Source organism: Neltuma alba, unplaced genomic scaffold (genome assembly GCF_004799145.2).
Source record: "Neltuma alba isolate B1F8T4 unplaced genomic scaffold, ASM479914v2 tig00012163_pilon, whole genome shotgun sequence".
Lineage (NCBI taxonomy): Eukaryota > Viridiplantae > Streptophyta > Magnoliopsida > Fabales > Fabaceae > Neltuma > Neltuma alba.
In genome coordinates this window covers 75,440-101,769 of record NW_021636710.1, presented here as the reverse complement: position 1 = coordinate 101,769, position 26,330 = coordinate 75,440, and the positions used below count along the sequence as shown (strand labels likewise).

The window sequence follows — 26,330 nt, the reverse complement described above, 5'->3', positions numbered from 1 at the left end:
TGGATGACAATCAGATGGATAAAATTTACGTGCAGAGCTCAAAATTACTAGAAAATAAGAAGACAAGATTGTTATACTTGTAACTCCAGCCTTCAATTATTGAGGCGTTTAACAAAATTCATATACTCCTCGGGTCCTTAATATAGGACCCAAGTGGTGAGTTGGTTTTGGTCCTAAATATGAGACCCATTTCTCATATTTATCAATTTTCTCTAAATTATCCCTATGGATACTTCTTCAACCATAATCAAGTAGAAGAGGAAGATGTGGTATTAAGAAATATGATTATGGTATTTTAGGAAAAACGTGTCATATTTCTTATAATTAACTAATTTACCTAACTTCCTTAATCTAATCAAATTAGTTAAATGGGTCTTATATTAAGGACCGGAGGAGTATTATATTTTGATAGGAACTGGCACTATGGAAGTTGTAAAGAGTAATAATGACAGAGGTTAATTGTCCCTTTCTTTGCTTTATTGTGGCTCATAAAATCTTAAACAGTAAATTGTGATATATGAAACAGAAAACACGGAGCAGTGAGGCTTTGTCAGCACACAGTAGATGGCGTTGCCAGAAGCACCGAGATGCTGAGAAGGAGGCCCACCGCGTTGGACACATAGCAGCACAGAGTATGAATGTAGAACCAGTTCTTGCATTCCTGTCTTTGGTTTCCTAGTTCAATGATGTCCTTGAGAGAATGTATCCTCTGAAATTCGTGTGTATAATCTCTTTATTTGAATTCAATGCCAACATAGAAGGACACCGAACACTTGGACCGATTAATGATTTTAGGAGATGAATATGGAGGACAGAGTACGAGGTGCTTTGAGCTATCAACTGTCCTCCCTCATTTGGGGTAACCCATTTTCATAGTTGAAACTCCTTTAAGTTTGTTAACTCCCCTCGATAAAATTGTTGTGCAAGGAATAGGGGTTTCCCATTAATGTCGAGTTTTGGATTCAAAACGTTCAAGGGGAAAAGTTTTTTTTTGTGTACAAGCATCGCCTACACCAAATTCATCTAGTGTCGCTTCTAAAGCATGGCATAAAGGGAAAAGAATAACAATTACCTTGATTGTTTGATTAGAGCTCAACAAAAACAGCCAAACATGGAAGATAAGAACAAACATATTAATATGATTCGTTTATCCTAAAGGGTGGCTTGGCTGGGGTAAATAGAAAGGGGAAATTAAACTTTTTTTTCTTGAGAAGTAGTTAAATTCTTCTTGTTTAGTTTACTAAAAGCCTTAACTTCCCAAAAGCTAAGCCTCACATTTTGCTCACAATTAGGGAAGCGGCTTGCTAAAGAAAACCTAAGTAAATTCCGCTTCTCTAATATTATTATGTATTTTAAAAAAAATGAAATAAGCAATCAATTCTGAATTATGAATTTTCTAGTAAGTTAACTTATCAGAAAGTAACACACATTTTTATGTAATAATAATAAATAACTAATTTAATTAACTAAATTTTATGTTTATGATACAAGGAACTTATAATAAATTGCACCATTCTATAAATTATGAGCAGCACAAACTCATAGCTTGCGCAACCCTTCGAAAAATATATCTAGAGATATCAAATTTCCACCGCTGGTCTGATGAGATAACGAGAGCAGATAATAGAAGATCGTGTGAGCTTAATCAATTCTTATGTTTGTAAGACATGCAATGCAACTGCAAAGCTTCTTAGAAAAGCTTTCCCTACCTTAGTTCTCTCCAACTCAAACCAAATTATAGTCCAGTCTGGCTTAAAAATAGCAAGTCCATACATGGTCTGGTGTCAAAAAAACCAAAAAAACAAAAAAAGGCAAAAATCATGGCTAGCTCCTGATTATGAATGACAACTCAAAATTATTACTTATAAAATGATCACGGCTTGATTTCAAGAATGAAAATTACAAACCCTATCAAAACTGAGCCAGAGCTAGCAACAATTTATAGTCAAGTCAGAGAACTGTTTAGATAAGCCAGACCCGCCACCCAAGTCTCTTTTCCTGGGTTTCACTATCGGAGGTACCCACTCGCCAATTTCATCTTCACCTTCTGCTTCTCTCACTCCCCCATAGCGCTCTCCAGTACCAACACCTTGTTCTTGTGGGCAAGGCTCTTCATGATGACGCCCAGAAAACCATTTGGATTGCATGTAAGAAGTGGTTCTCCATGGTGGCACATGCAGGCCCTTCTCTCTTAAGGACTGTTTAGCAGCAGAACAGAGCAGAGAGATTATCCTGCTCAGCTTGTTCTCCGTCCCCACGAAGATCACTGGGAGTGACTCTGTCATTTCTCTGTAGTATTGTGTTGGCCTGGCAAGTTCAAACTGGGACCTGAAGTCTATGTCCACTATGACCCTCTCAGGACTTCCATTCTCACCTTCTGTAATATTCACTTCAACATATTCATATTCACCTGACAACATAATCCAGAGAACAAGTTAAGAAAATTTTGATCTTTCGGAATCAGGGAATCCAACGAATAGGTTAATTTAAGGAGATGGTGAGAGAGAGAGAGAGACCCACCAGCTGGACATCCTAAAGAGGTGGCCCAACATGTGTGGCACAGAGAAGCATCGAGGCCATCCATTTTCATCCTCAGGACCAGCCACTTCCTCAGACGTGAAGGGTTCTTAGCATCGCTTCTGCCTCTCATACGCTTCAAGTTCAGCACATAATTCCGAACTTTTGCCTCAGCTCTCGTCTCGCTCCTTAAGATATCCTAAATTCCATTGCAGCGATCGATATCAACCACAACATTAACAGATAGCATATCAAAGACAAGTATATTGTATACGCTGAACAACATGGAGGAAAACTCAGCAAGAAGCTTTGAACTCCTTGTGATTCGTGAAGTACCTGTAGCATAAAACATTGGGTTCGATGGGTTAAGGCACGGCACTTTGATGAAGTAGAATTTGTGGGGGATGGTGACTCAGATTCGATGAAGTCTCGGACCATCTGAACCAGCTGGTCGTCTTCTAAGCTGCCCATGTCTCTGTCCTCCACGGTCAGGCAGAGAGCGGAGAGAAAGAATGATGGAATGGGTCTTGGGGGAAGAAATAGGATTGAGAATAGCGAGACTTGTCGAGAGATGCGTCTTTATGACTTTATACACGAAAAGGAAGGAAATTGTGGGAGTGGCGGTGGAAAATCACAGCTATAACTTGAGTCATGACAAATGAGGCCATGATAGGATAAAGCATTCTGATTTCTGACGTGTACATGGTAAAAGTGTTCGGGACTTAAAAGGTTAAACTTAAAAGCAGCAGATTTTCTTAAAGGCATATTGTGTCGAATATTCCTATCTTGTTAAGTTGCGACTTGCGATGACCATTAAAAGGCCACAAAAAGGGATCACCAACTATCTAGAAGCCTGTGTGTTCAAAATTAAGCGTCGTGTATCACATAATAAGATGAGTAGTGTGGTTTGCGACGTTGCTCATTAATAAAGTTTCCCAATATATACACGCCCAAATATATTACGATGGCAAAAATTCACTAATTTGATGCCTGAACTTGGAGTAAATCTTAGCTATTAAGTCGAGATGACAAGGGAGATTCAAAAGCTGCACTTGATTCACTGAAGAACAGACATGCAACTCATGAGGTGAAGCTAAAGCGAGCAGAAACATTGAAAGCAGAGTACGAAAGAATCTAATAAATTTGTTGAAATCAGCCTTACGATCTTGTGTTTGGTGAGACCTGCTGCATCTGTTAAAGAAGAATGCAGAAGCAGGGGGAGGGCATCAGTTTCAGTTCTTTCCTTTGCTGCATAAACAAAGCCTCAACAAAGTCTTGTTTAGTTCAAGTTGGGAATTGTTGTTTCATACATTTATTAATTATTATGTATCCACTGTTAATAGCAGTAACTGATTCCTTAACATAGTAGATTTTCCGAAGGGATTTTAACGTTAGCCACAAGATCCTCTTTGTGTGTGTGTGTGTGTGTTAAGGATCGAACTCCTAACTAAACATTTAAGGAACCCTGACTAACAAACAAAAAGTAATAAAACGAGTATCCACAGGCTTGTTCTTCCTTCTTCATCCATCCATTTTGGGCCTACCATCCACTTAACTCATGCCAGCCCAAGTTTATAGAATACCATTAAGGGCATGTTTAATTGAATCCAACTGTCTGTGTTGGGCTGACAGACTTGTAAATAAAAGTCCAAGAGCACACCAGTTCAAGCATTGGATAAGGAGAATGATCATCTGGACCTGTAAGAAGCCGTTGTTTGGCAGATTCCCTCGGTTAAGTGTTAACTGGCGTCCTTCACCTTTCTAAAAATCTCCAGCTTGTGACAGATACAATGACAGCTCTTGTCTTGTGTTTCCCAGATTGGCAAACTGTTTTGTTATGTGCAATGGGCATTAAGAGAAGAGACTGTTCCTTTGTTCAGAATATGATGTTGAAGATTTCATACAAATCAATCAAATATCGTATCCATTTATTCAAAGCACATCCCCTACCACTACGAGTAGCTTTGATCGCTTTTACTTTGGTGTAAAAGAACAGACAACAATCATAATTTTCACATTTCAGTGATATTCATTTTGAAAGAATTGCAAGTTTTCAATGTTACTGTGCCGGAAACACGCTCTGCATAAAATGAATACTTGGCCAATGAATTGAATTGCCTTATAAAATATTTTGACCCGCAAACTACTACCATATCTTCAAACCGTGTGTCTATATATTATCTTGTCAAATTTTCTCTTGTTTCCTGTATTAATTATTTCTTTTAATTAATAGATAATATTTATATTTATTGCGATATTGTTATCTCTGCAACTAATACGTTAACTATTAAATGACATGGATATCTTTGAAAAAGTGTTTCCCAATAAAAAGTGTTACAAATTTTTTATATATTAATCTCAAATAATTATTTTGATTAGTTTTTTAATACTACAAATTGATTAGAAAATTTATATATTTGGGATATGAGGGAGTGTCTTGTTATTTTTTTTCAAAAAAAAGAAAAAGAAAAAGGATGCAACATTTCAAAATGGGAGAAGTCTTTGCAAGGGCGTGTGTTTTAGTCAACAAACCCTCTGAAAAGTCAATAAATGGACTTTAATAACTATAAATTTCCTTGGTGGCAAAAATAAATAAAACATGATACCTACCCTTTTAGATTCCTCCCTGATCTCCACCATTCATCATGAATCCGCCGGGGTATCCCACCGGCGATAGCCCACCTCCCCCGTCCAGAAGAGAGCTCCAACTCCAAGGCCCTCGTCCCTCTCCGCTCAGCGTCAGCAAAGAATCGCACAAGATCCGAAAGCCGCCTCTTCCACCGCACCCCCATCACCCGGCGGCGGGGCCTTCCCGCCACCAGCAGCAGCAGCCGCAGCCGCAGCCGGTGATTATCTATTCGGTGTCTCCCAAGGTTATTCACGTTCCGGTCGACGACTTCATGAAGGTCGTGCAACGTCTCACAGGCCCATCATCCCCTTCCTCCAGATCCGGAGATGTTTCACCCGCAGCAAGGCTAGCGTCAATCGAAAAGACAAGCCCGTCCGAGAAAGAAAGGTTTCAGAATGGAGACGAGATGATGGATGATCTATTGGAGGGAGTTGAAGTGAGCCAGTTCCACGGCATATTATCGCCTGCACCGGGAAGTATGCCGGGGATATCGTCGGAGATATTCTCACCAGCGACTGATCCAGAAACGCTCTCGTGGTTGCACGACTTGAGCCCGTTTTGGCCAGCGAACAGCTTCACGGGAAGCCCATCGGGTTTATTTTCGACATCTATAGCTTCTCCGCTTCCGTCGCCGGACGTCTTCCGTATCTTCGACTGAGCTGTCCTTTCTTTTTTCAATCAAATTTTTGGGGTAAATAAATTTGGTTATCAAAGATTTGGAATTGCATGACAGGCAGCAAAGAAGCTGCCAGAGGATTTAACATTGACTGACTCTTGTCAGCGCTGGGTTCTTAGGTCCACAGTTATTACTGATACTGTTTAGTTATTACTGACTTTTTGAGTTTGTGGATTCTATTGATCTCTTCCTCTGTAATTTTAGTTATTTTTGTAACTTTGTAATTTGTGATTCATAATTAAGGAAGTATTAAATACATTTCAGTTTTTATTTCTCCAGATTGTCCATTTTTCCTTTTTCTGTTAGTATGGGATGTTGAATGTACTGATTCTGTTTCAATTTCGGAGGTTAAAAGCAGAAAACCGCCATTTTTTCCAAAAAAGGCAAAAGCGAAGCCCCTGTGATGAGCATTGCCCCATGAGCATGTTGAATACATATCCATTGTTTGCATAAGAAATCTTAAGTGATGTTGGTGTTAATGGTAGTAATGTTTTCCTAAGAAAATAGAAAATCATCAAGCATATTGGGAAAAAAAATTGGCATAAAAGTCAACACAAACAGGGAGGGGTGGCGTTTGATAATGGGAAAATTGCCACAACAGCCTACTCAAAAGAATTAAATACAAAAAAATCCCTTAAAATCATCAAATTATTCTAAAATTTCAAAGGGTTTCATTGCAAGAGAATTCATTTGTTTAATTATCAAATTGTTTTTTTTTTAAGTTTGTATTGATAACTGAAATAGCGTTAACAGGTGTAAGGATTAATAACTATCGAGGCAAATATTGATAACTCATGCATTATATTGTGTGATATGCTAAGAAAGTGTGTTGTCAATACCTGTTGAGATAATTGTTAATCCTTACACCTTGAGTTGTTAACGATTGCTCTTTCAGTTATCAATACAAACTTTAAAAAAATAAAGACAATTTAATAATTAAATAAATAAAATTTTTTACAATAAGATTCTTTACAACTTCAAAATAATTTGATGATTTTAATGAAATTTTTTGTATTTAATTTTCTTGGATGGTATTTTATTGCACTTTTCCTTTTGGTGATAGTCCTCTTTTTTAAAAAAAAATAAATAAATTCCAACGGTGTCTGGTAATAATGATTAACGAGGGGTTGTAGGTTGGCTCGTTCGTGGAAGTTGTTGTAATTGTAGTGCTTCTAGGAAGCAACCTGGGCCGGTTCAAGACCAAGTGGAGATTAGAATTCGTGGGTCAAACCGTCAAAGTAAGAGGCGATGCCGGCTATATGCGCGAGAACTGAGAAGAGTGGTTTGAGAGAGTGGTGGTTTCAGAAACCATTTCCCTGACGAGGGGCAAAGGAGAGTTGAACATAGAAGCGAACCAACCTAAAACTTATAGCTTCTGTGGGTGGTTTTTATGATTTCATGCTGACTTCCTTTCAAGACTGTAATGGGTGAAATAAATCTGGACGAGACACTTTCCAGGTCTTCCTTATTCGCTCCGTACCGTCTTATTAGCAGTTGAAAATCATGGAGAGGGTGCTGTTAATGATATTTTATATAATTTCTAAAGCTGGTGTAATAAATACTTGAAAGGCATGTGTGTGTCTATGAGGGAATCCAATGGTTGCTGTGGGGATGGGCACCACCAATGGCAACGACGACCTTCTCTCCACGTCCAACCACGTCATCGACTAGACTGCGCCCAGCTCATATGATATAACGAGGAAGCTAAGTAACAACCTCTCCAGGGAAAAGATTCTACTTATAATCATAATGTGGGGATCACTTGTTGCAGCGGATGTCGTCCTCATTCAACACATTTAGGCTCTGTTTGGAACAACAGTAAAAATCATTTATAAATACGTTTCAAATAAATCAAGATAAAATTTTTTTCACAAATTTATCTTGTATTATGTAAATCACGATTGAAAAACTATTTATAAACTATTTCAAACAGGCCCTTAATACCCACTTAACTTCACTCTGACCCCATCACCAGTTCAATTCCCAAAGTGCTTCCCTTTTGCCTGAAAACGCCCCATAAGTAATATTTTCCGCACATTCCTGCAATGCAAAATTCAATTCGTTAGCCTTGTGCCCCAAACAAAATACACAAGCACTTGTACGTGTACGTGTTATCGTATCTATGATCTGCAACTAGTCAGCTTACGGCAATCTTGTGTGGGAAATAATCGGGAAGAAAATATGAGGAGCTCCACGTTGTCTGAGATGATTGCTCTGAGAGCCAGATTTCGCTCCATCACATCCCTCATCATCCCATCAAACAGCTTCTCATCACTGATCAACCACACTGCTCATATCAGGAATTTTAAGCACATAGTGGGGAAATCAAAGCACTAGTGCGCGGGAAATCAATGAGAAGACGCACCTTTCACATTGTGGAAAAATATAAAGACCAATGCTATGGTTAGTAGGCGGTGACCTCTGAAAACTCGGCGGCCATACGTCAGACCTTGATAGCAACTTTACGTCAACCACTGGGGGCAGACCGCTCACAGCACTATGCACTTTAGGGCAGGCTATGGTTGATAAGTGAGCCCCAACGCCCAGCAGAATCGCCTTGTTGATTCTCAATTGCCCCCTGTTCGCAGTAAACAAAAACAAACATGGCTTTTGTTTACGAATTTTCCTAATGGTGCGCGAAAATGACCCTTTCAGAAAAAATCATCGTGAGCAAAAGAATTTAAGGAGAGAAAGTAATTATAAAGAATGCTTAAAAATATTTTGCATCACTGTATCTTTATTTGTGCTTTGCCGTTTAAAAAACTGAAAAAGAAAAAAACATTGTGTTTTGGACTGTTAATGCCACATGATGAACATCAGGCCGTTAAGTTCAAAAGGAAAGGTTTTTGAATACTTTCGCTTTTCTGGTTGGATTTCAAAATAGACCAACCCTCCAGATCCGACATGATAATGGACCAGAGTTGAAGTAAGCCCAGCCGCTATCAGCCCAATCAATATATTGGATTAGAACGAAAACACTAAACCCAAGTCTCACCATAAACTCTTTCCTTAAGAACAAATCCAAAGCTTGATTCCGATTAGACCATGATCAGCCTTCACCCAACCCCAAGCCAAACATGGTCTAAAGTTAAACATGACTCAGAAAGAACACTGTCAACCAGACAAGCGACAGTCCCAACCAGTGATGCAATTATATAGATTTGATTCAAACATGTGCAGACACCTCCACAGTGACTGATTTTCAAAACAAGGGATTTCCAAATGATGAAAATTTAAGACCAATTAAATTCCGTGAAATTCTATCAAACCTACGCTAACCAGTTAAATCGCGGACTTAGAAAATGGAGAACAAAACCATACCTCCAAGCTGGAGAACAAATCGGTTCGGCCGGGCTATAGTTGCTACTTTCTGGATAAGGTTCGTCAACAGTTTCAATGTTCACAGCTCTAGTGTCAACATATACGTCAGACTCTAATTTTGGCTGATCCGAGGGAGACTTTGAAGGACTCATATGCACTTCACACTCCTCGTCGATGAAGTTCTCTTCTTTAAAGTCCAAGCGCCTTCTCTTCTTAATCGGTAAATCTTGACTTTCATCAGAAGATTCTGCCTTACATGACTGGTCGAAATAGGCTTCTTCATGGTTCTTGAGTGCCTCATGGTTCTCCCTTTCAATTTTCACCCTGTTATATTTAGATTCAGCGGCTTCACTTATGCGTGCACTTCTCCTCAATGGCGTCGGTCTACATTTGGCATCATTTAGAGAGCATTCCTCACATTTCCATCTGATCGTTTCATCATGTTCTCTATGAAAATTCCCTGCACAATAACTACGCATATATACAAGTAGATATGTCAAAAGCTACATATATTTCACAAATAACAAGATTACATAGCCAACAAAAGTGCTCTCTATATCTGAAGCCCCAGTTTTTCTCGGTTAGCAGAAACAGGCAATAATGATGTATATCATGGTCTAATCAAGCATAAATTGTTGGCATTGATCTAGGTCTTCGTCTTTGATAAAGACATGGACTTTAGAAGAGCAATAGCAATGAGAACATTTTCAGACCGCAAACTTAGCAAGAAGACAACCTCTAAAATTTTTGCCCCGCGATGTACCTGTGCTCAGCAGAAACTCGACACTGTACACAGTATATGAGCCGGTTCGAATCTCCTTTATCACCACATGTTTGACAAATGTCTGTCTGTAAAGATGATGAAGAGAATTATACAAACACTTTGTAATACCATGGCAAAAAATGAAGAAATAATTTGGAATGTTCTTGACAACGGTAAGAAGCACTTACCAATAATTTTTTCATTTTTTACCATGAAGCAGCTACCAATATTGAAACCAAGGGAATTTTGGCAATAAATGAAACGCTCTCATAACCGTGCGGCCCCCCAAGAGAATCCACTTTAGGCATTAATAGTTGCATTATTTCATATTACCTTTAGTCTTAATTATAAAACCTTGTTTGTAGATTATAAACAAGATCTTATAATTAGAACTGAAAGTTGTAATATTTTTCATTCTTAACGGTTAATATTTGAGTTTGCCATACGCCACAAGACTAAATTTAAATATCTCTCATAATTAGCTAATGATGGAACAGTTAGGTTGAGGATAAAACAGAGTAAACAGCACAACATCAAATTGGTGCTTGATTAGCTAGAAAAAAGAACAGTATTTAAAAAAAAAAATAGCGTACGAGCGTAGAAATATGGATGCGTTATATAACTACTAAGTCAGTAAATTAAACCAAAAAAAAAAAAAAAGCCTGCAAAGGGTAAAAGGAAATGTAGAAGCCACGGCCCCATGAAGTATTGTTCATTAAATGAACAAAAAGGTGCAAATTAATTAATGAATTACTAAAAAAGCCTTAAGAATAAATAAATTGTTTTAAGATGATAAGCGATCTCATTCCCATAAAGAGAAAAACACAAGTCTAAATCCGACAAGCGCATTTATTAGGAAAATTTTAATTTTTACACGCCCGACCCAATAAAAAATAGTCTCAAATCCAAAATAACTTGAAAATATTTTAAATTATACTAAAAAGAGTATATTTTAGCATATTGTGCATGAATATTTATATATCTAATTTTTCAGCGTAGTTTTTTATAAATCAAGGATCTATGAACAGAAAGAAGGGTCTCATGATTTATTCTTTAAAAATATGTTTTTTTCAATGAATAATCTTTAAATTTAGAAAAAGAAAATAGCTGAAAATTAGTCAAAGATACCTGAATTTTTTTTTTTTTTTTTTGTTTTTGGGAAAATTTAAGCACAACATGCCTTTAGTGGATGCAACTCTTTTTTAATTTTAATTGTGTACACACTAGCTCAAACTTCCTAAGATACTTGACGAAGAGATGTTGTATCGGATTGTTAAATAATCCCATATATATTTGGGAAAACCATATTGAAGGTACCTATACTTTCTCTCAATTTTTAATTTGGTACCTATGTGTTTTTTTCTCTTTAATTAAACATTTAATTTTATCTTTTTAGCAACATTAGCTCTTATAACTTTGTTCTATTGATATTTTTAGTCTCTACATAAGGATTAATGATGTTAATAGAGGAAAAATAAAGATTTAGTTAAGAACAAAAAACACATAGGTACCAAATTGAAAATTGAAAAAAAGTATAGGTACCTCCAATATGGTTTTCCCTATATATTTCGACAATAAATTTTACAATGAGTTATTCTTTTAAGTAAATTTCCTCAAATTTAAAGATGAGAATACAAAAAATACGTCAAATTAAAAAAAATAAAGTCATCTTCCTACCCTACATTTGAAAAATATCAATTAAAAAAAATTAAATCTATAACCAGATATATAAATATTCACGTCATTTTAGTAGTTTTAGTCAACATACTTGACTAGCAAAAATATTTTAAAAAAAACAATACTCATTTATTACAAATAACTAATGTAATTAATTTTCTTAATTAACTCAAATTAACTATAACTAGTATGATGCATAGGCATCGGACAAAAAATTTTAGAAAGCAAATTTTCCTTTTAATCATTTTAAAAAGTTATGACCACAGGAAACCGTGATACGATGATAAGGTGTTGATTACTTGCGTAGCAGATGTTACCAATCACACCGTTCCCGTGATCTGCAGATGCACAGTAAATAGAATATAATGCGAATCCATTTGCCAACAAAAAAACAATAATAATGCGAATCCAAGACAGGTAATCACGCGTAAAAAAACAGGGTTCGAAGATGGATTCACCTTTAGGCGCTTCCATTCGGGAATATCAGAATCTTTCTCGTAGTACGCTTCCATTCGGGGTTGCGTTAAGTCCCCACAATACAAACTGCTCTTGTTCTTTTCCGTTTTTTTTTATAAAAAAAAATCCCTAAATTGATGGTTGAGAAATCTGGTCTTCCCTTTACCGTATTCATACTGGTACATGCATTCAAACGGGTCACAGCTAAACTAACAAAATTGTTCATTGTTCTAACTCGGGAATCAGATTGCAAGAATCGGGTAGAAGACAAAACGGAATAGGATTCCGTCGCTTGTAAAACCTGAAAAGGGAGGGTTTGACGAGAAAAGAAAACCCAAGTTCCCAGTAGCGACAAAGAAAAGGAGAAAGGAGGGGGGGTGTACCTTTCCATGATGGTGATGAAGGCAGACGGGTTGACTTGGACCTGAAGAATTGGAAGCGGGAGGAATCATCATTAGAGTGGTAAAAAGCATTATTACGATGCAAGATACAAAATCCCTCACTGCCTTCCGTACATCTCCTTTCACCGTCACGGCCCTTCCTTCCAATTCCGCGGCTGAACCCCAACCAGAGGCTGCAACGATTTTGAATTTTTGATTCGCTCTGTAGAGGAGCCAGTTAACGCGGCCCCCACTCTTTTTGTGGGCCTTCTCTTGTCCAGCCCAACAACCATCCGCCGAGACCCCACCCAATGAATTCTGTTTTTATTAATCATTCAATTGCTCACTTGGTACAAAAATCTAATCATATCTTCTTACTCTGGTTTAACTTCATGGAAATAAAAATTCTCCCTACCATTATTTATATTGATGAAATTTAAAAATAATTAATTTTTTATTGATACTATAAAACAAATAGATGCCATTTAAAATACGAGACTTTGAAATGGAGGGAGTGTTATGCTATTCATTCACTTTGGCCAAATGCTTAGAATTAAAGCCACGCGTTGTTGGAAATCAAGTTCCAACATATGATCTGAAAATTCATTTCATGAGCTATGCATCTCATGGCAAAAAAAAAAACAAGAAAAAGTAGCTGTAGGCCTGCAATTATACTCTTCTAATCTTTTAAAGGATTTTTTTTCATAGAAGTAATACCGGTCATAAATATAAAAAAAATTTACAGTATAATTTATACTGTAAAAAAAGTCTTATATTTAGAACCGAAAGATAATAAATTATCTTTAGTTCAATCCCTTGCGCTTAGCACAGACACTCACTCGTAGCTCATCCAACCGAAAAAATAAAAATTCATCCACGTGCTTCTTTCTTTCTCTCTCTCTCTCTTTTTTTTTCGCGAGATCTTTAGTGCTCTTATCGCCTTAACTCAATTACACCATTGCGAACAACGACGGGATCCACGGACACAAGGGATCTTAAAACCCCACCGAGTAGCTCAAAATTTTGCAGTTCTTGAATATGTACTCGTGGGTGAGGTAAAGTAATATCCACAAAAAAAGGTTCAAAGGTCCAAGAATCTGGTGGCCCGATTACTACACTACAGAGCCACATTAAATCGATTGGAACCAAGGATCGTGAATGTACAAACTCATCTAAAACCTAACATATTCACCGGGAACCTAAAGCCTAATTAATTAATCAAGGATAACCTGCATAATCAAAGAACAGACCCTTCCTAGAACTTGCTACAGCACCAACATAAGGCAAGACGAAGTTCTAAAGCCTAACAGGCAATCCAAAGTTATGGAATGTCTTGATCGTTCCATCCAAACCAGCCACCACAAAGGATAGTCCCCATGTTTCTGATCCAACTCTCTCATGCCAAGCATCTCTGTTGCAAAGCTCTATGGGATCATACTCGTCTTCTGCAAATGGAAAATTCCAAGTCGGAAGTTTCTCTTCCGGCCACGTCACTGAACCCCGGCAGGTGCCTTCCATGGTGAACCAATTACCCAGAGAGAAACGCTCTGAATCTCTAACACTAGGACGAGCCTCCTGGAGATGTTGCATTTCTGAGTTGCCGCACAAACTTGCATGTTCTGTACTATTTACCAACCAGGGTATGGCCACAGTAACACCTTCAGTGGAAAAGTACTCACAGCAACGCTGAGATTTTATGGCTTTGGATGACGAATGTTCCAAGCCATTGCAATTCCAAATGCACACATGGGAGTCCTCTCCAACAGATATGATGTGATTTTCTGTTGATGTAAATGACCCACATGTCTGGCTTCCTGACTTGGGAATGCCTGCGGGAGGAAAAATAAGGTCAGCTTTTCTAGAAATTTTCATAGTAGGCCCTATATTGCGAATATTCGAAATTATCCTAGTATCAATATGATCTTGTCACTTAAGCATCCTACCTTTAAATTTCTGGACAAGTTCGAAACCATCGAGCACACGAATTTTGGAATCTTCTGATGTGATCATAACTCTCTGGTGCTTTTTCTGTGAGAACTGCAATGAAAAAAAGGTATTGAAATATTAGTCAATGAAGTGCAGATCGCTCCATAAAATTGGTAAACAATTTCAAGATTAGAAACCTGAATGCCAGTAATCTTGTTGCCAGCTGATCTCTTTTTCCCATGAACCCATATCTCTGCCTCAAGCTGGAAATGTTTGCCTAGACCATTTGAAATTCAATTTAGACTCTCAAAAATTTGTCCTTTTTAAATGGGATCCATCATGTCGAAATTAACCAACAAGTACACACCTGAAGCAACATAAAAACGACAAGCGCCTGTGATGGATCCAACTACAAACCCCTGGGTACAGTAGAAAGAAAAAAGTTGATCAGTCTCGTGCACACAGTTCTGAGTCTTCAATGGAATAACAAGTGAAAAGCCTGAAAGATATCAGGAAAGATTGGGTAAAGTATTCATAGCCATAATACCTTCCCATCTGGGTGGTAACTTATAGCCGTAATCACATCTCGTACATCTGCCCAGTCTACAACTCGCTTTTCACGTAACCCCCATATTCGGACTTTGCCATCTATAGACCCACTGATGAAGTAGTTTTTATCAACTGGGTTTGCTTGGATGCAAGTCACTGTTCCATTTATAGAACAGACAAAATTACAATTCCATTTGTAGGCCGATCCCATAATTAGTTTACATTATAACAAAAATATAGATTGGTGCAAATTTTTTATCTAGTTCAAAAGAGGAATGCCAAAAGTCTGGCTCTTGCATACTTACCATAATCACTGTGACGGAAGACACCCATACATTGATCACAACCAATTTGCCACAATCGAACTGTTTTGTCCATTGAAGACGACAAAAGAATCTGCAACCAAAGCATTTTAGATCAGCTCTGTTAGAAATCGCATACATAATATATAGGATGCATTGCAAGCATAGAAGAAGAAAAGTAACGAATCTTTATGTTGAACTCACATTTGAATCAGACCAAGCCAAATCCAAGACGTCACTGATATGACCAAAGAATTCTTGCAGTGGTGATTCCTCAATTTGGAGAACCTTGTTCGGAAGCGCCATGAAGGATATATTTGACTTTTTCCTCCAAGAACAAGAGATTTCTTGTTTCACTTTGCTGGTAGAATTAATGTCTTCTGCATCGAAACAAATGCTGGATGTATCCATTGAGATAATACGCCATACCCGCACTACCCCGTCTTCACCTCCACTTGCTACGTACTGACCATTAGGACTAAACTTCATAGTCCAGATTAGTCCTTCGTGAGCTCTGATCTCTTGTCCTAAGTACAAGGCACTCAATTCCATCCACCTCTTTTTGTTCTGCTTTACATTGATTCTGCGAGTTTTACTCATCTCTCGCTTCAACTTTGATCGCACTTTCCCTCCAATTGTTTTCCTGCTCTTCACAAAGAGCTTCCACCAGCCTTTCATTTTCTTTTTACCCATATCAAAGGGACCATATTGACATTCCTCTGATGCCTCAGCTTCTCCGGGCCTGTGCTCTTTACCTGAAGAAGATGACTCACACACCTTCCTTTCAAAGTTTGCATCTCCGTTACGTTCATCAAACAAGACGTTTTCTTCGGGAGAGGAACTGAAGGCACTTGATGCTGCGCCTTCGCTCTCCATTATCCTTTCAAGTTCCAAGGCGTTAATCTCTTGAGAGCAAAGGTTCGAAGAAAAATCAACAAACCCCATTTCTTGGAAAAAACGTTGCCGTCTTTCCTTCACACTTTGAGGCCTATTCACCCAAACTTCGTACCCAAACTTGCTACTACCCAACTCTTCGTCTAAAACAGAGTGTTGAGGTGGCAGAAAATCCGCTGAGTCGAAGAATATTTCAATATCTGCTTCATCGGAGTTAAGCATATCTTGTCGTCAGAGACAAAGCCTCCTGTTCCACATGAAATTATCAACTCCAACGCTTTTTCCTCAACCATCAATCAGCAGCATATAATCTCTTAAATACCCAAAACCAGCCCAGACCCCAATTCTTGTCCGAAAGTTTCTCGCTGATTATGCGAAACTAGCTCAATATTAAAATGTTACAAAAGCAGAGTGGGCTAAGTACGAGGAACCAACTAGCAGCTCAACAAGACAACCAATGACAAGCGTTTTTCGCATGTTCTAAACCTCAAGAAGGATCCCGATAGCAAAGCATAAAAAATTATTAATTAATTATTTCCCAAACCTCGATAGACTATTGAATTGAATAATAAAATAGCAGTGTGAACATTGGCTAACCTTTTGGGTGGGAGGGCTTCAACGCTGAGCAATAACAAGACCAAACATGATCACCGACCCTCCCGTTTTAGCGGCTATTGCAATAAGTCAGGGGTCAAATTCAAACCCAATATTAAAACAAAGCCCAAAGCTTTCAAGTGCTCTGTATCGAACCCAAAACAGTTAAAAGAGTGCCACGAGCAGGGATGAAGAGAAATTGGCGGAGGAAGGAAAGGTGAAGGCCAAGGTGGATGTGAAGGAGAAGGAGAGGATGCGTCGCTCAGAAATCAAACCAGTGTTCAGGTAACATATATGTCGGCCAGAGGACAACTTTAGAGTTTGTCTCGAGATCTGAATTTTGGGATTGCAGATTGTGAAGCGCACGAGCGACAAACACGAGCGGCGCGGCCCGGGAAACAAGACGCTCTGCTGCTGTTTCTGCTTCCGCAACCACCCTACGGCTTTAGCTTTTCATGTTCTGTAATCTCCCACCTATGTATCAATACACAAATGGGACGACTAATCAGGAGGGATTCAGAGTGAGGCGAGCTAATTAATTATTAACTATTACCTATGCTAGTAGTACTATCATTTCGATTCAGCGAATCAAATCTGCTTTACATCAAATTCAGAGACGAGAAAAGTGTCAACAGAATTAAAAAAAAAAAATCTTGGTTTTAAATGCAGGATATCCATTACGAATTAAAAGCGGCATTAATGACAATGATTTTAAAGCTACACGGGTCAGCGAGATGTCTCTAAAAAGGGTCCATAGAGTTGGCATGAAAGGTGGAACTGGAAACGGCGGGAAAGAGTGAGATGAAAACCAGAGAGGGGGCCAAAAAAAGCAGGGGATAACAGCACGAGGGAGCAACGATTACAGCTAACAAAGATAGCAGAGGGAGAGAAGTAGATGGGTAGCGAGAATGATACCCTTCGAGCTAGCGAAAGCGATGACTCGAAACTCTAGAAGGCCTATGAGTGGCAGGTGTCCACTTGGAACAACACATAGGGTTTCTTATTACAGCAATAAACCAACTAACTCTTGCTCTGTATTCAGTCCAGATTTAATTTGGTTGGGTTTCGCGCTTCAGTGTGTGTCTTCTGCGTATATTACCTCGGCCTTGTATTTCCTTTTCAGAATGTAAAAATATGCGTGACAATTTTCTGGCTCGGGGTTGGCGTTTAATCCGAGAGAGAAAAATTAAAGGAGGGAAACAGAACGTCTTGTTGTGGCAGGGTCTGGAGGGTCATGAATTGCATATTCCTCAGCTTCCCATTTTAATGACATGGAAAGAGCCTTTCTCTCTTGCCACTTTCTATCACCCAGAGCTATCAGATTCTCTCTCTAAAAGCAGGTATCAAGTTTTCCCCTTTCTGCAAAAGATGTTTCAGAAAAAAGGAAATTTCTTTAAATCGCGGCTTGTCCTTTGGGTGGATTTTTTTAGCAATAAGCTACGAGTAGAAACTCACGTGGTGGAACTGAAACTACAGAGGACCCATCGTCCTCCCCCCAATTAACCCTTACGAGAGAAGCCCCTGTTCTCTCAGATCTCTGCCATTGGATCCATACTCTCTGGCTTATCAAACCCTTTTATGAGTGCACTCGTTGCCGAGTGACAGATATATAAAGAGAGAGAACCACGGGAGAGGGACGGCCAGCTTGTACGGCGAGACTGTGTCACTGGAAGAAGCCTATTAGAGTAAATAAAGGTCTCCATCTTCCATAACATTGAGAGTTCAACGTCAAGTTGAAAGTCATCTGAGAAAGAAGGATTAGGAAAATGCATAACCTGAGTGATGGGTTTTATTGAAGTGATAGTAATTATGTTGGTGTGATGTGAGTTTCAAGATCTACGGGGAAGAATTGGAATTAACACAAATGTGAACAAAAGAGAGATTGAAGTTCAGAAGGAGGACAGTGGAAGTCGTTATCAGGAGGAAGAGTCCGTGGAAGGAAGCTTCCAAATCACTCCGACAGGGGCACCGTTTAGAACCGTTGATCTGATGTCTGGGATCGGTGAGACTTGGATGCTTTCTCCCTCGTGTTAGGGGCATACCCGGAAAATACCTCCATCAATTTTCTGACAAGAATATTTGTAAGGTGGCACACAGTACAGCCTAAATAGACCATTTTAAAACACGTCACAGAAATGTTTATAAATGATAGGATTCTCTTTTTGATTGCCCCAGTCCCTGCTGCTGAGTCGTTTTTACTCTTTTTTATGACATTAATTGATAATTGATTGATTACTTAAGTAGGTTGTATATATCCGCAACATATTGCAAATCACACGAGCACAATCTGTAACGGATATGCCAGAATTTTCATTACAGAAAGTAGCAAATTGCATCTAAGTACCCAACTTTTTAATTTATACAGTTATTATTATAATTATAATCATCCCTACGTGATCTTAAAAGATACTACAAGCTCTGCCCAAAAAAGCAAAAAAAAAAAAAACTAGTATTGAACTTCAAAAATAAAATATTTCAATGATCCGTTTTTTAAAAAAAAAAATAGATGCTAATTTTTCTGTAGAAATAGTTATAATTTATAAACACTCTTAACCTACTCACCAAATTTTAATAAGGCTATAGTGCCGATTTATAAAACAAGACAACACAAACACACATTCATGGATTGAATTGAATAAGGCTACGTTGTGACAATTGAATGGCAGAGAGAGAATCAGCAATAGTATATATCATTTCTAAATAATTAGAGGTTTGGTGTAACCAATTGATTTTTTTTTTTTTTTTTTTTTGGGGTCGCACTCACTTTCTTATTCTGCTTTCTCAGCAAAGCAAAATCCACAGGAAAGAGATGAGAACGAAAATATTATGCTGTCATCCCAAAATATTTAATTAACTTTCTGGAGATTTCATTTTCGTCTCTGCATAAAAACAGCCATTTCATTTATAACATGAACAAGCTGACCCAACGAAAAGGAGGCAGAGACAGATCAGTAACAAACACAGCAAACATCGTAATGTACAACGACTTCCAACTGTGTACTGTTTTTCTAAACAACGACTTCCACTGAATTCAACACCTTAACATTAGCCTTTATTAATTAACAATAAAGCAAAGGAGAGGAAGAGAAAAAGAGAGAGGGGGAAAAGAAGAAGAAATCACTAAGCGTGATCAGGAGTCACTAATTCAGAATAAAATATGAGGCTTGAAAGCTGACCTTAAAGATGGATGAAAACGACAGGGAAATTCGTAGCACCTTTTGCTGTTGCTTCTTTGCAGCGACACTGTGATGACTGCTGTGTTCTTGATCGCTATATAGAGAAGACCACCAACTTCTCATCCATCTCGTGTCAATAAGTTAAAAAAAAAAAAGGGCAGTAATAATAATAACTAATTAATATTACGTGGTATATAATTGTAAATTTAGGCTAAACATATGGAATCGAGCCATCGACTGTGATAGGATTGCCATATCACCTTTGTGAAATACTGATGTACATTCAACTAAAAACCACCCATAACGAGTCTTCTGCCAAACATCTTAATTAACGGAGATCATGACCGATCTCATAGAAAAAAAAGGAATACAAAATCTTTCATTGGCCCAAAAATAATTAAAATTTCCTATAGAATTAAAATTTCAATCTATATGTCTTCCAAACACACGGGGATCAATGGACCATCTTCTGAAAAGAGAAGTCGGCAAGCTTTCAATCCGATATTATAATGAGAAAACCGCACCAATCAACATTAATCAAAGGGATTGTAAATAATTAATGGCTGGATTCACCAACAGATATTGCGTGTGTGGCCAAATACTCATATACGTAGGGAACCTAATTGCTGTTGCCGATCTCAATCAAATAACATTCAAATTGCCCGCTCAATATTATTTCTCGTGCTTCCACAGATAGGCCGTGTGGCCCACAAAACTGGCATTGTTGCTTCTGCAGAACTCCTGAAAGAGAATCTGAAGGCCATGATTATTATTCCCCCTGGATCTTGCTGAGTAGTTACTGTGATTGAAAGAAGATTGTCGAAGCGGGTGGGTTTGGTGTGTGCTGTGGATGCCACGTGTTGTGTTGTATTTGTACAAAAAAAAAATGGAATGAGAAACCATAATAGGTTAAGGAGGCTGTGTATTCACGCACATGGCTGCTTGTAGAATAGTATGGAAGAGAAGACAGTGCCAAAAGAGGACACGAATTTGCGGATGCTGATTCATAACAGATTGATTTGAAAACCGAGATATCGGTCAAAGAGAGGAGAAAAGTAGGATTTTGAGATGGGGATGGGGACGAAGGTGATGTTAAATACTACATAGCTAATACATTTGATTAGTAAGGATATCTTAAGAAAGATAACACATATTTATTACTAATAATTAATTTAACAAGCTTCTTTGATATATTTAAATTAATCAACTAGTTCTTATATTAAAAAATTAAGGATTGAAGGTAGTATATAGAAGGGAAAGAAATTATACTCGTCTTTTCATGTGTGTGTGTCACAAGTTTGCCTTTAATGGAGCCAATTACATTTGAGGATTGAACATTTTAAGACATTATTGATCGTTCTGGTTTTGATGTGTGGGGCTTTCACATTTAAAGAGGCGACACTGTTTGCATAGAGACTTGGAGAATTTAGAAAGAGAAGCTGAGATAGAAATAAAAGGAATGGAAGCAATCTCCTGATGAAAAGGAATAATGTCAGGGGGGAGCAAGCCACAGCGTAATGGGGTGTCAAATAAAGGGCGTGGCAAAACATGGTCCCTCCGTGTTTTCTCACAGAAAAATCCACACACAATAGCTGTCTGGTACCCACAAGTCTTAAAGTGCTTTTGGCAAGCTACCTTCTTAATATCAGGTGGTAATAGGGTTCTTGTCAATCACTCACAGCTCACATTCTTTCGGGGTCAAATCAAGGACTGTTCTCCTTCTACGTGAGAAAGGGCCAAGACTGAAAACACTTGTTTCGAACAGTGCGTTTAGTTCATTAATATAAAGCCACTGAGTTGGTTTTGCCATTCGAAATTGGTGTATAGGAATATTCTGTAGGTGGCCCCTTGAACTTCGGAGAGAGCAGTTCAGCATTATGTGCTCAGGTACCGCCCCAGAAGATACAGGGGGGAAACAATGTATGTGACGCGGGGGGAGAAGCTTCACATGGTGAATCATTAAGACTAATATGTTGGTTTACCCAATGGGTAAAAAGGGCCAGCCTGATCACGAAAAGCCCAAAGTGTTAAACACTGACACAGGAGAGGATGATGTCGGGCCCAAGATCCTTGGGTTGATGAGAGGATGAGAACAATTTTCACCCTACAAGCCTGCGCCAGGTATATTGGATCATGGATCAGGGTCGGCCCAAAAGAATACATGATCTCCGTTTGTTTTGGTTTTTCTGAGTCCGTTGCTTCGCCATCTGCCATTCCGCGCCAATTCCAAATGCGTGGTTCTGTTGTCCGAATATTAGATGTTACTACTAAGTAACATAATTCAAATTAAATCAAATGATCTATTTTGGGGGTGAAAAAAATTTAAGAATCCTTCATGACGGATCCCAGTGTGTTTGGTTTGAGGTTGAAAAAATGCGTTAAAGCTAAATGTAATGAGAAGGAAGGGTAGGAGTTTAAAAGGAGTAAATGTGAAAATAATGAAACGTGGGTGATGAGTTTAGAAAACACACACACACACACTTGCTCCATTCCATTTTATCAGAGCTTTAGATATACTTTGTTTTCATTTTACAAGAGAAACTTGAGTGTTGCCTCCATTTTTGTTTTTTTGATTTCCTACTTTGCCCCATATAATTACTCATATCAATATGATGACATTTATTATCAGGGAAAATTGTTCAGGTACTCATTCCTGCGTTTCTCTCTTTATTCCACATACTTCCTTGTTCCAATAATTTGCTTAGTTTCTCTCCGACGCTCGCTTGTCATGGATAAAGGTTTTTTTAAATATATAAATTTAACATCTGCTCAATTTCAACTAACTTTCTGATAAACATGATTCAGTTAATGGACTATTGAAAAAAGGTTTGTGGGTGGGGGGGGTTATGAATGATTTTTTTTTTTTTTGGGGGGGGGGGGGGGAGCAAATAATAACGAGGAGGAGGGAGGAAAACAGAAAGGGATGGGGTTACCCATAATATGACACGCCCACTCCCCTACCTAAATCCACCCATTCATTCATCCTCACCCAACAGTCACCAACACCTACTCCCTCACACGCTTGCATTATTATGTTCCATAATAATAATAATAATAATCCCACTTATTATTCGTGTGTGTGTGTACATGGCCCCGCCCCTCTCATCTTTTGTTGTTTTGCTTACAATACATGATCCCCCAGCCCCCCGCGGGGCCAAAAACTTTATACCGCTGCGTAACTCATCATCCGTCATGTCAAGTAGCCAACATATATGCTCAACAGCTTATTCTACACACGCACGTACATGCACACGATCACTTCGGCATTGCCCTTTCCTGGGGACGACAAAGTAATGCCAACCTCAGTGACGACAAACTCCCCATTTCTACAATGCGCGCTGCACCATGCGGGTCTCGCTTTTCTCCCTCATCAATCACTCCCTCCCTTTCCCCCCATTTCCCCCGGCCCCAATCACTTCTCCTCCTTTTTCCCCACTGTATCTCATGCCACAATTTTCATGAACCATCAGTACAAAGACCAATTTACCCTCAACTGCCTTTAAGGGGGGAAAAAAGGGATAGGTTATGGGTTTAATTCTGACTTGTCACCTCAAACAATTAATACATGTTGGTGTAATTATGCTGACCCTCTAAGGATCATGATGGAAATAACAAATTTGTATATGAAATTATGAGGGACTCGTAGATAATAAAATCTCTTTATTAAGACTTGTTTTGTAGCTGCTTTTGAATTATTTCTTCAGTGAAGCTCATGATGACGGCCGATCAAATCAACCCTGTAGATAAAGCGATGGTCAAGGATGCCTTTCTCTTCTCTGTCTCGTGAACTGGACTGTTGACAGCCCGTCTCTCCCGTAATGCCCATACCTCTCTCCCGCGGAATGTCCCCCTAAAATCCAAACCCCGCGTCACGTCACCTTTTTGTTTTTGTTTTTTGCCAAAATTAAACTTTTCCTTTATGTTAATAAGTGTTCGTATGACTGAAAGATCATTCAGACATGAGGGTTTGGGTACAAATTCACGTAGATGTAAAAATAAAATATCATCGACTTAATCTTAATCAAGCCTAATAAAAAAAAAAACTTAGATAACAGTAGTCAATAATTATTTAAAAAAATTAATATTTTTGTTAATTTTGAGCATTTTGCCCTCCGTTATATAGATTAATAACTCAAATTGGGACTGTTCAGATTTCACCACACCCTGAATTACAAATTAATAATAAATACAATTGCTTTTAAGCAATAATTATAACTATATTAATACGAGAGGTGGTCTTAAGACCGCATCTAATTCCTCGGCAATGGGGATAGAATTTTTTCAAAGGAAAAAGGAAATGTGAACTTAAATCCAGCAAAATAAGAACGGACCTACTTTCATGGGCCCATCCAGGAGGAGGATGCCTTCAGCTCTTGTATGATTATTACCATGCAAAGGTGGGTCTCGCCTGAAGCACCGCCCCAGAAGCTTTAAAAGCTGCCTCAACTTCAATCTCAGATGCAAAACGAAAGCTTGTCTCAAAAAAAAAAAAAAAGCTTGTCTTTTTAGCCTGTCGTTTATCCTAAATTGAGCATCTTGATTTATTCAAAAGGAGAACAAGGAAAAAGAAAATATCAACTGAATAATCCTGTTTCGTGAGTATCTTGGAAACTTGACAAACTAATCAAACGGACACATGCAGCTTATAGTTCACTGTATTTTAATGTTTCTCTATTCAATCAAATGGATAAACACATATGCAATAATTTTCATGTTGTGTTGGATATTATCAGTTTAATTACTTTCTCGCACATCAAAGTCATTTCGTGCTTTGATTTAGTTGTGAGGATGTTTTTGTTTTTGACGGGAAAAATAGGAATGATAGGAGCTGAGGGGCACGGCTTCGGAAACGAGAAGCCCACGTGAATGGGAAAGCCGCACCTGCGGAGCAGGAAAACCAAAGAGAATGTATCGAAACGTCAATCTCGAAATAAATAAATAAATCAAATGAGCTGTCATTTTTCGAGATCGGGTCGATTTGATAGCGATGATCTCCGTCTTCATGTCCATGTTCATGTTCATGTATTTGTTCCGCCCGGATTATCTGGAGCCCAGAAAAAAATAGCATCATTATTCATATACTCATCTATTTTTTTTATAAGAAACTTCTAATACATTTTATATAAATTAAAAAAAAAGGTCCCATTCTTCTACGGTTCTACCCTTTACGGGGAGTCAATGACTATTCATAGCTATTACCTTAACACTAAAGAAGAGTTCGACCCAATGCTTTATTTCTGTCATAGTTGATCCTGATTACATTAATTTTTTATTAAAATATAGTAACTTTTTAATTTTATCTCTATTTAATAATATATCTTTAAAAAAATAACTATCTACACTATAATAAATGAACGACAATATAGTACATTCATGATAAAAATTTAGTGAAATGATTTATAAATAGGACAAAAAAAATCTTCTCTCTTTGTTTTACAAATAGGATCAGAGGAGTATTGATGTCATAGTCTTTTATGAATAAAAACGATGAAAATCCTATATTTTTTTTTAAAAAATTAACATGGAGAATTATTTACACAATGATTATTATTATCATTGTTTTTTGTAAATAGCATTGCTGCAAGAATGAAACGTGTGGCCGTGCGGCTAAAAACAAGACGTGTGAAGAAGTGAAAGCTTCGTTGGAAGCTTGTAATAAATGGGTTCCTCCTGGTAACGTGAATTGTCCATTACAGTCATCCCGCACCGTCGCCCACACGCAACTTGCAGGGTCTCTTTGATTACTTATTACCAACCACACAAACTTACTCTTTCCATTAATGCCGCAATAAAATCCCCCAAAATTATTGCCCCATTACGAAAATACATCATGCTTGGCGCCCCAACAATACCTAACTTTTTCATTTTATTTTATTGCCCAATTAAATTCCACCGATGCTATGCTCCCAAATACGTTTTCTATTATTTCTTTTGTAGTAGTATCGAGTATGCCGCGTTGAATGGCCACTTTCCCCCCACAAGATTATGAATCATCTAATTAAATAAAACTTATTAAAATAAAAATGGAGGGTGGGCATTGTTGAGGGGCCTACACTGCTTTTGCAGAGTGCACGGACGCCACAGGGATTGGAGTGGTCAAACGTAGAATTGATCTGAACGAACCCCCTTGCCTTTTTTTTTTTTCCATTGGGATTCCCATCCTTTTCATGCCTTTCCTGCAAACAGCAAAAAGCTCACAAACACACTCCGCAAAGCAAACCCAACTCCTCCTAGCATTTTGCGGCCCCCTGTTTGCTTCTTCTCTCTCAACTTCCCTTCTCTCTCTGTTTTTTTTTTAAAAATCCCAAGCAAAACTCAGTTCAGCTCTCATCTCTTTCCGGTTGACTCTGGAATCTCATCCTTCGTTAATATATGTTATTCCCTTGAGCATCGATCCCCCGCCCCCAAAAAAAAAAAGGGTTTCCAGAACAAACTTCCAGTAAACGGTATAAACACAATCCAAGTTGAAC

At 38.2% G+C, this 26,330-nt stretch overlaps 4 protein-coding genes and 1 long non-coding RNA gene across 8 annotated transcripts; 2 read left to right on the top strand and 3 right to left on the bottom strand.

Annotated features, from left to right (window-relative positions):
* Positions 1-1,832: 1,832 nt before the first annotated feature.
* Positions 1,833-26,330, bottom strand: LOC114723957 (uncharacterized). Of its 2 annotated transcripts, XM_028910219.1 has the most exons (6): positions 26,325-26,330; positions 21,626-21,628; positions 5,674-5,680; positions 2,854-2,997; positions 2,521-2,716; positions 1,833-2,410 (listed from the first exon to the last, which is right to left on the bottom strand). In XM_028910219.1, the coding sequence occupies exons 4-6, from the start codon at positions 2,986-2,988 to the stop codon at positions 1,929-1,931; spliced, it is 813 nt and encodes a 270-aa protein (XP_028766052.1). In that variant the 5' UTR covers positions 2,989-2,997; positions 5,674-5,680; positions 21,626-21,628; positions 26,325-26,330; the 3' UTR covers positions 1,833-1,928. The 2 variants fall into 2 exon arrangements, with proteins under 2 accessions (XP_028766052.1, XP_028766051.1); XM_028910218.1 differs by lacking the exons at positions 5,674-5,680; positions 21,626-21,628; positions 26,325-26,330 and having other exon boundaries at positions 2,854-3,107.
* On the top strand, positions 5,020-6,095 carry LOC114723958 (protein MKS1). The gene has a single exon (XM_028910221.1). It carries the CDS (start codon positions 5,163-5,165, stop codon positions 5,802-5,804), a length of 642 nt encoding a protein of 213 aa, XP_028766054.1. The 5' UTR covers positions 5,020-5,162; the 3' UTR covers positions 5,805-6,095.
* Positions 7,321-12,493, bottom strand: LOC114723956 (uncharacterized). 3 transcript variants are annotated; one of them, XM_028910216.1, is made up of 7 exons: positions 12,423-12,493; positions 9,907-9,992; positions 9,144-9,614; positions 8,188-8,400; positions 7,969-8,096; positions 7,787-7,862; positions 7,321-7,625 (listed from the first exon to the last, which is right to left on the bottom strand). In XM_028910216.1, exons 1-7 carry the CDS (start codon positions 12,489-12,491, stop codon positions 7,619-7,621), a joined length of 1,050 nt encoding a protein of 349 aa, XP_028766049.1. In that variant the 5' UTR covers positions 12,492-12,493; the 3' UTR covers positions 7,321-7,618. The 3 variants fall into 3 exon arrangements, with proteins under 3 accessions (XP_028766049.1, XP_028766048.1, XP_028766050.1); XM_028910215.1 differs by lacking the exon at positions 7,321-7,625 and having other exon boundaries at positions 7,776-7,862; XM_028910217.1 differs by lacking the exons at positions 7,321-7,625; positions 12,423-12,493 and adding an exon at positions 10,095-10,142 and having other exon boundaries at positions 7,776-7,862.
* On the bottom strand, positions 13,471-16,760 carry LOC114723953 (uncharacterized). Its single transcript, XM_028910209.1, has 8 exons — positions 16,688-16,760; positions 15,401-16,337; positions 15,200-15,290; positions 14,893-15,050; positions 14,713-14,764; positions 14,543-14,622; positions 14,363-14,456; positions 13,471-14,248 (listed from the first exon to the last, which is right to left on the bottom strand). The coding sequence occupies exons 2-8, from the start codon at positions 16,310-16,312 to the stop codon at positions 13,716-13,718; spliced, it is 1,920 nt and encodes a 639-aa protein (XP_028766042.1). The 5' UTR covers positions 16,313-16,337; positions 16,688-16,760; the 3' UTR covers positions 13,471-13,715.
* Positions 16,889-18,060, top strand: LOC114723959 (uncharacterized). Its single transcript, XR_003738282.1, has 2 exons — positions 16,889-16,969; positions 17,037-18,060. It is a non-coding gene; the product is annotated as an uncharacterized LOC114723959 (long non-coding RNA).

Bases quoted from the DNA above. Each gene is read 5' to 3' on its own strand.
- LOC114723957 (XM_028910219.1), bottom strand. From the start codon at position 2,988: ATGGGCAGCTTAGAAGACGACCAGCTGGTTCAGATGGTCCGAGACTTC. The intron at 2,717-2,853 runs GTACTTCACGAA...AATGGAATTTAG, and splicing joins CCCAATGTTTTATGCTACAG to GATATCTTAAGGAGCGAGAC. The intron at 2,411-2,520 runs GTGGGTCTCTCT...TTATGTTGTCAG, and splicing joins CTCTTTAGGATGTCCAGCTG to GTGAATATGAATATGTTGAA.
- LOC114723953 (XM_028910209.1), bottom strand. From the start codon at position 16,312: ATGCTTAACTCCGATGAAGCAGATATTGAAATATTCTTCGACTCAGCG. The intron at 15,291-15,400 runs GTGAGTTCAACA...CTTTGGTTGCAG, and splicing joins TGGCTTGGTCTGATTCAAAT to ATTCTTTTGTCGTCTTCAAT. The intron at 14,457-14,542 runs GTTTCTAATCTT...TTTTCATTGCAG, and splicing joins ACAAGATTACTGGCATTCAG to TTCTCACAGAAAAAGCACCA.
- LOC114723956 (XM_028910215.1), bottom strand. From the start codon at position 12,491: ATGATTCCTCCCGCTTCCAATTCTTCAGGTCCAAGTCAACCCGTCTGC. The intron at 9,615-9,906 runs GTACATCGCGGG...ATATATGCGTAG, and splicing joins CGAGTTTCTGCTGAGCACAG to TTATTGTGCAGGGAATTTTC. The intron at 7,863-7,968 runs GTAAGCTGACTA...TTTGCATTGCAG, and splicing joins ATTTCCCACACAAGATTGCC to GAATGTGCGGAAAATATTAC.
- LOC114723958 (XM_028910221.1), top strand. From the start codon at position 5,163: ATGAATCCGCCGGGGTATCCCACCGGCGATAGCCCACCTCCCCCGTCC.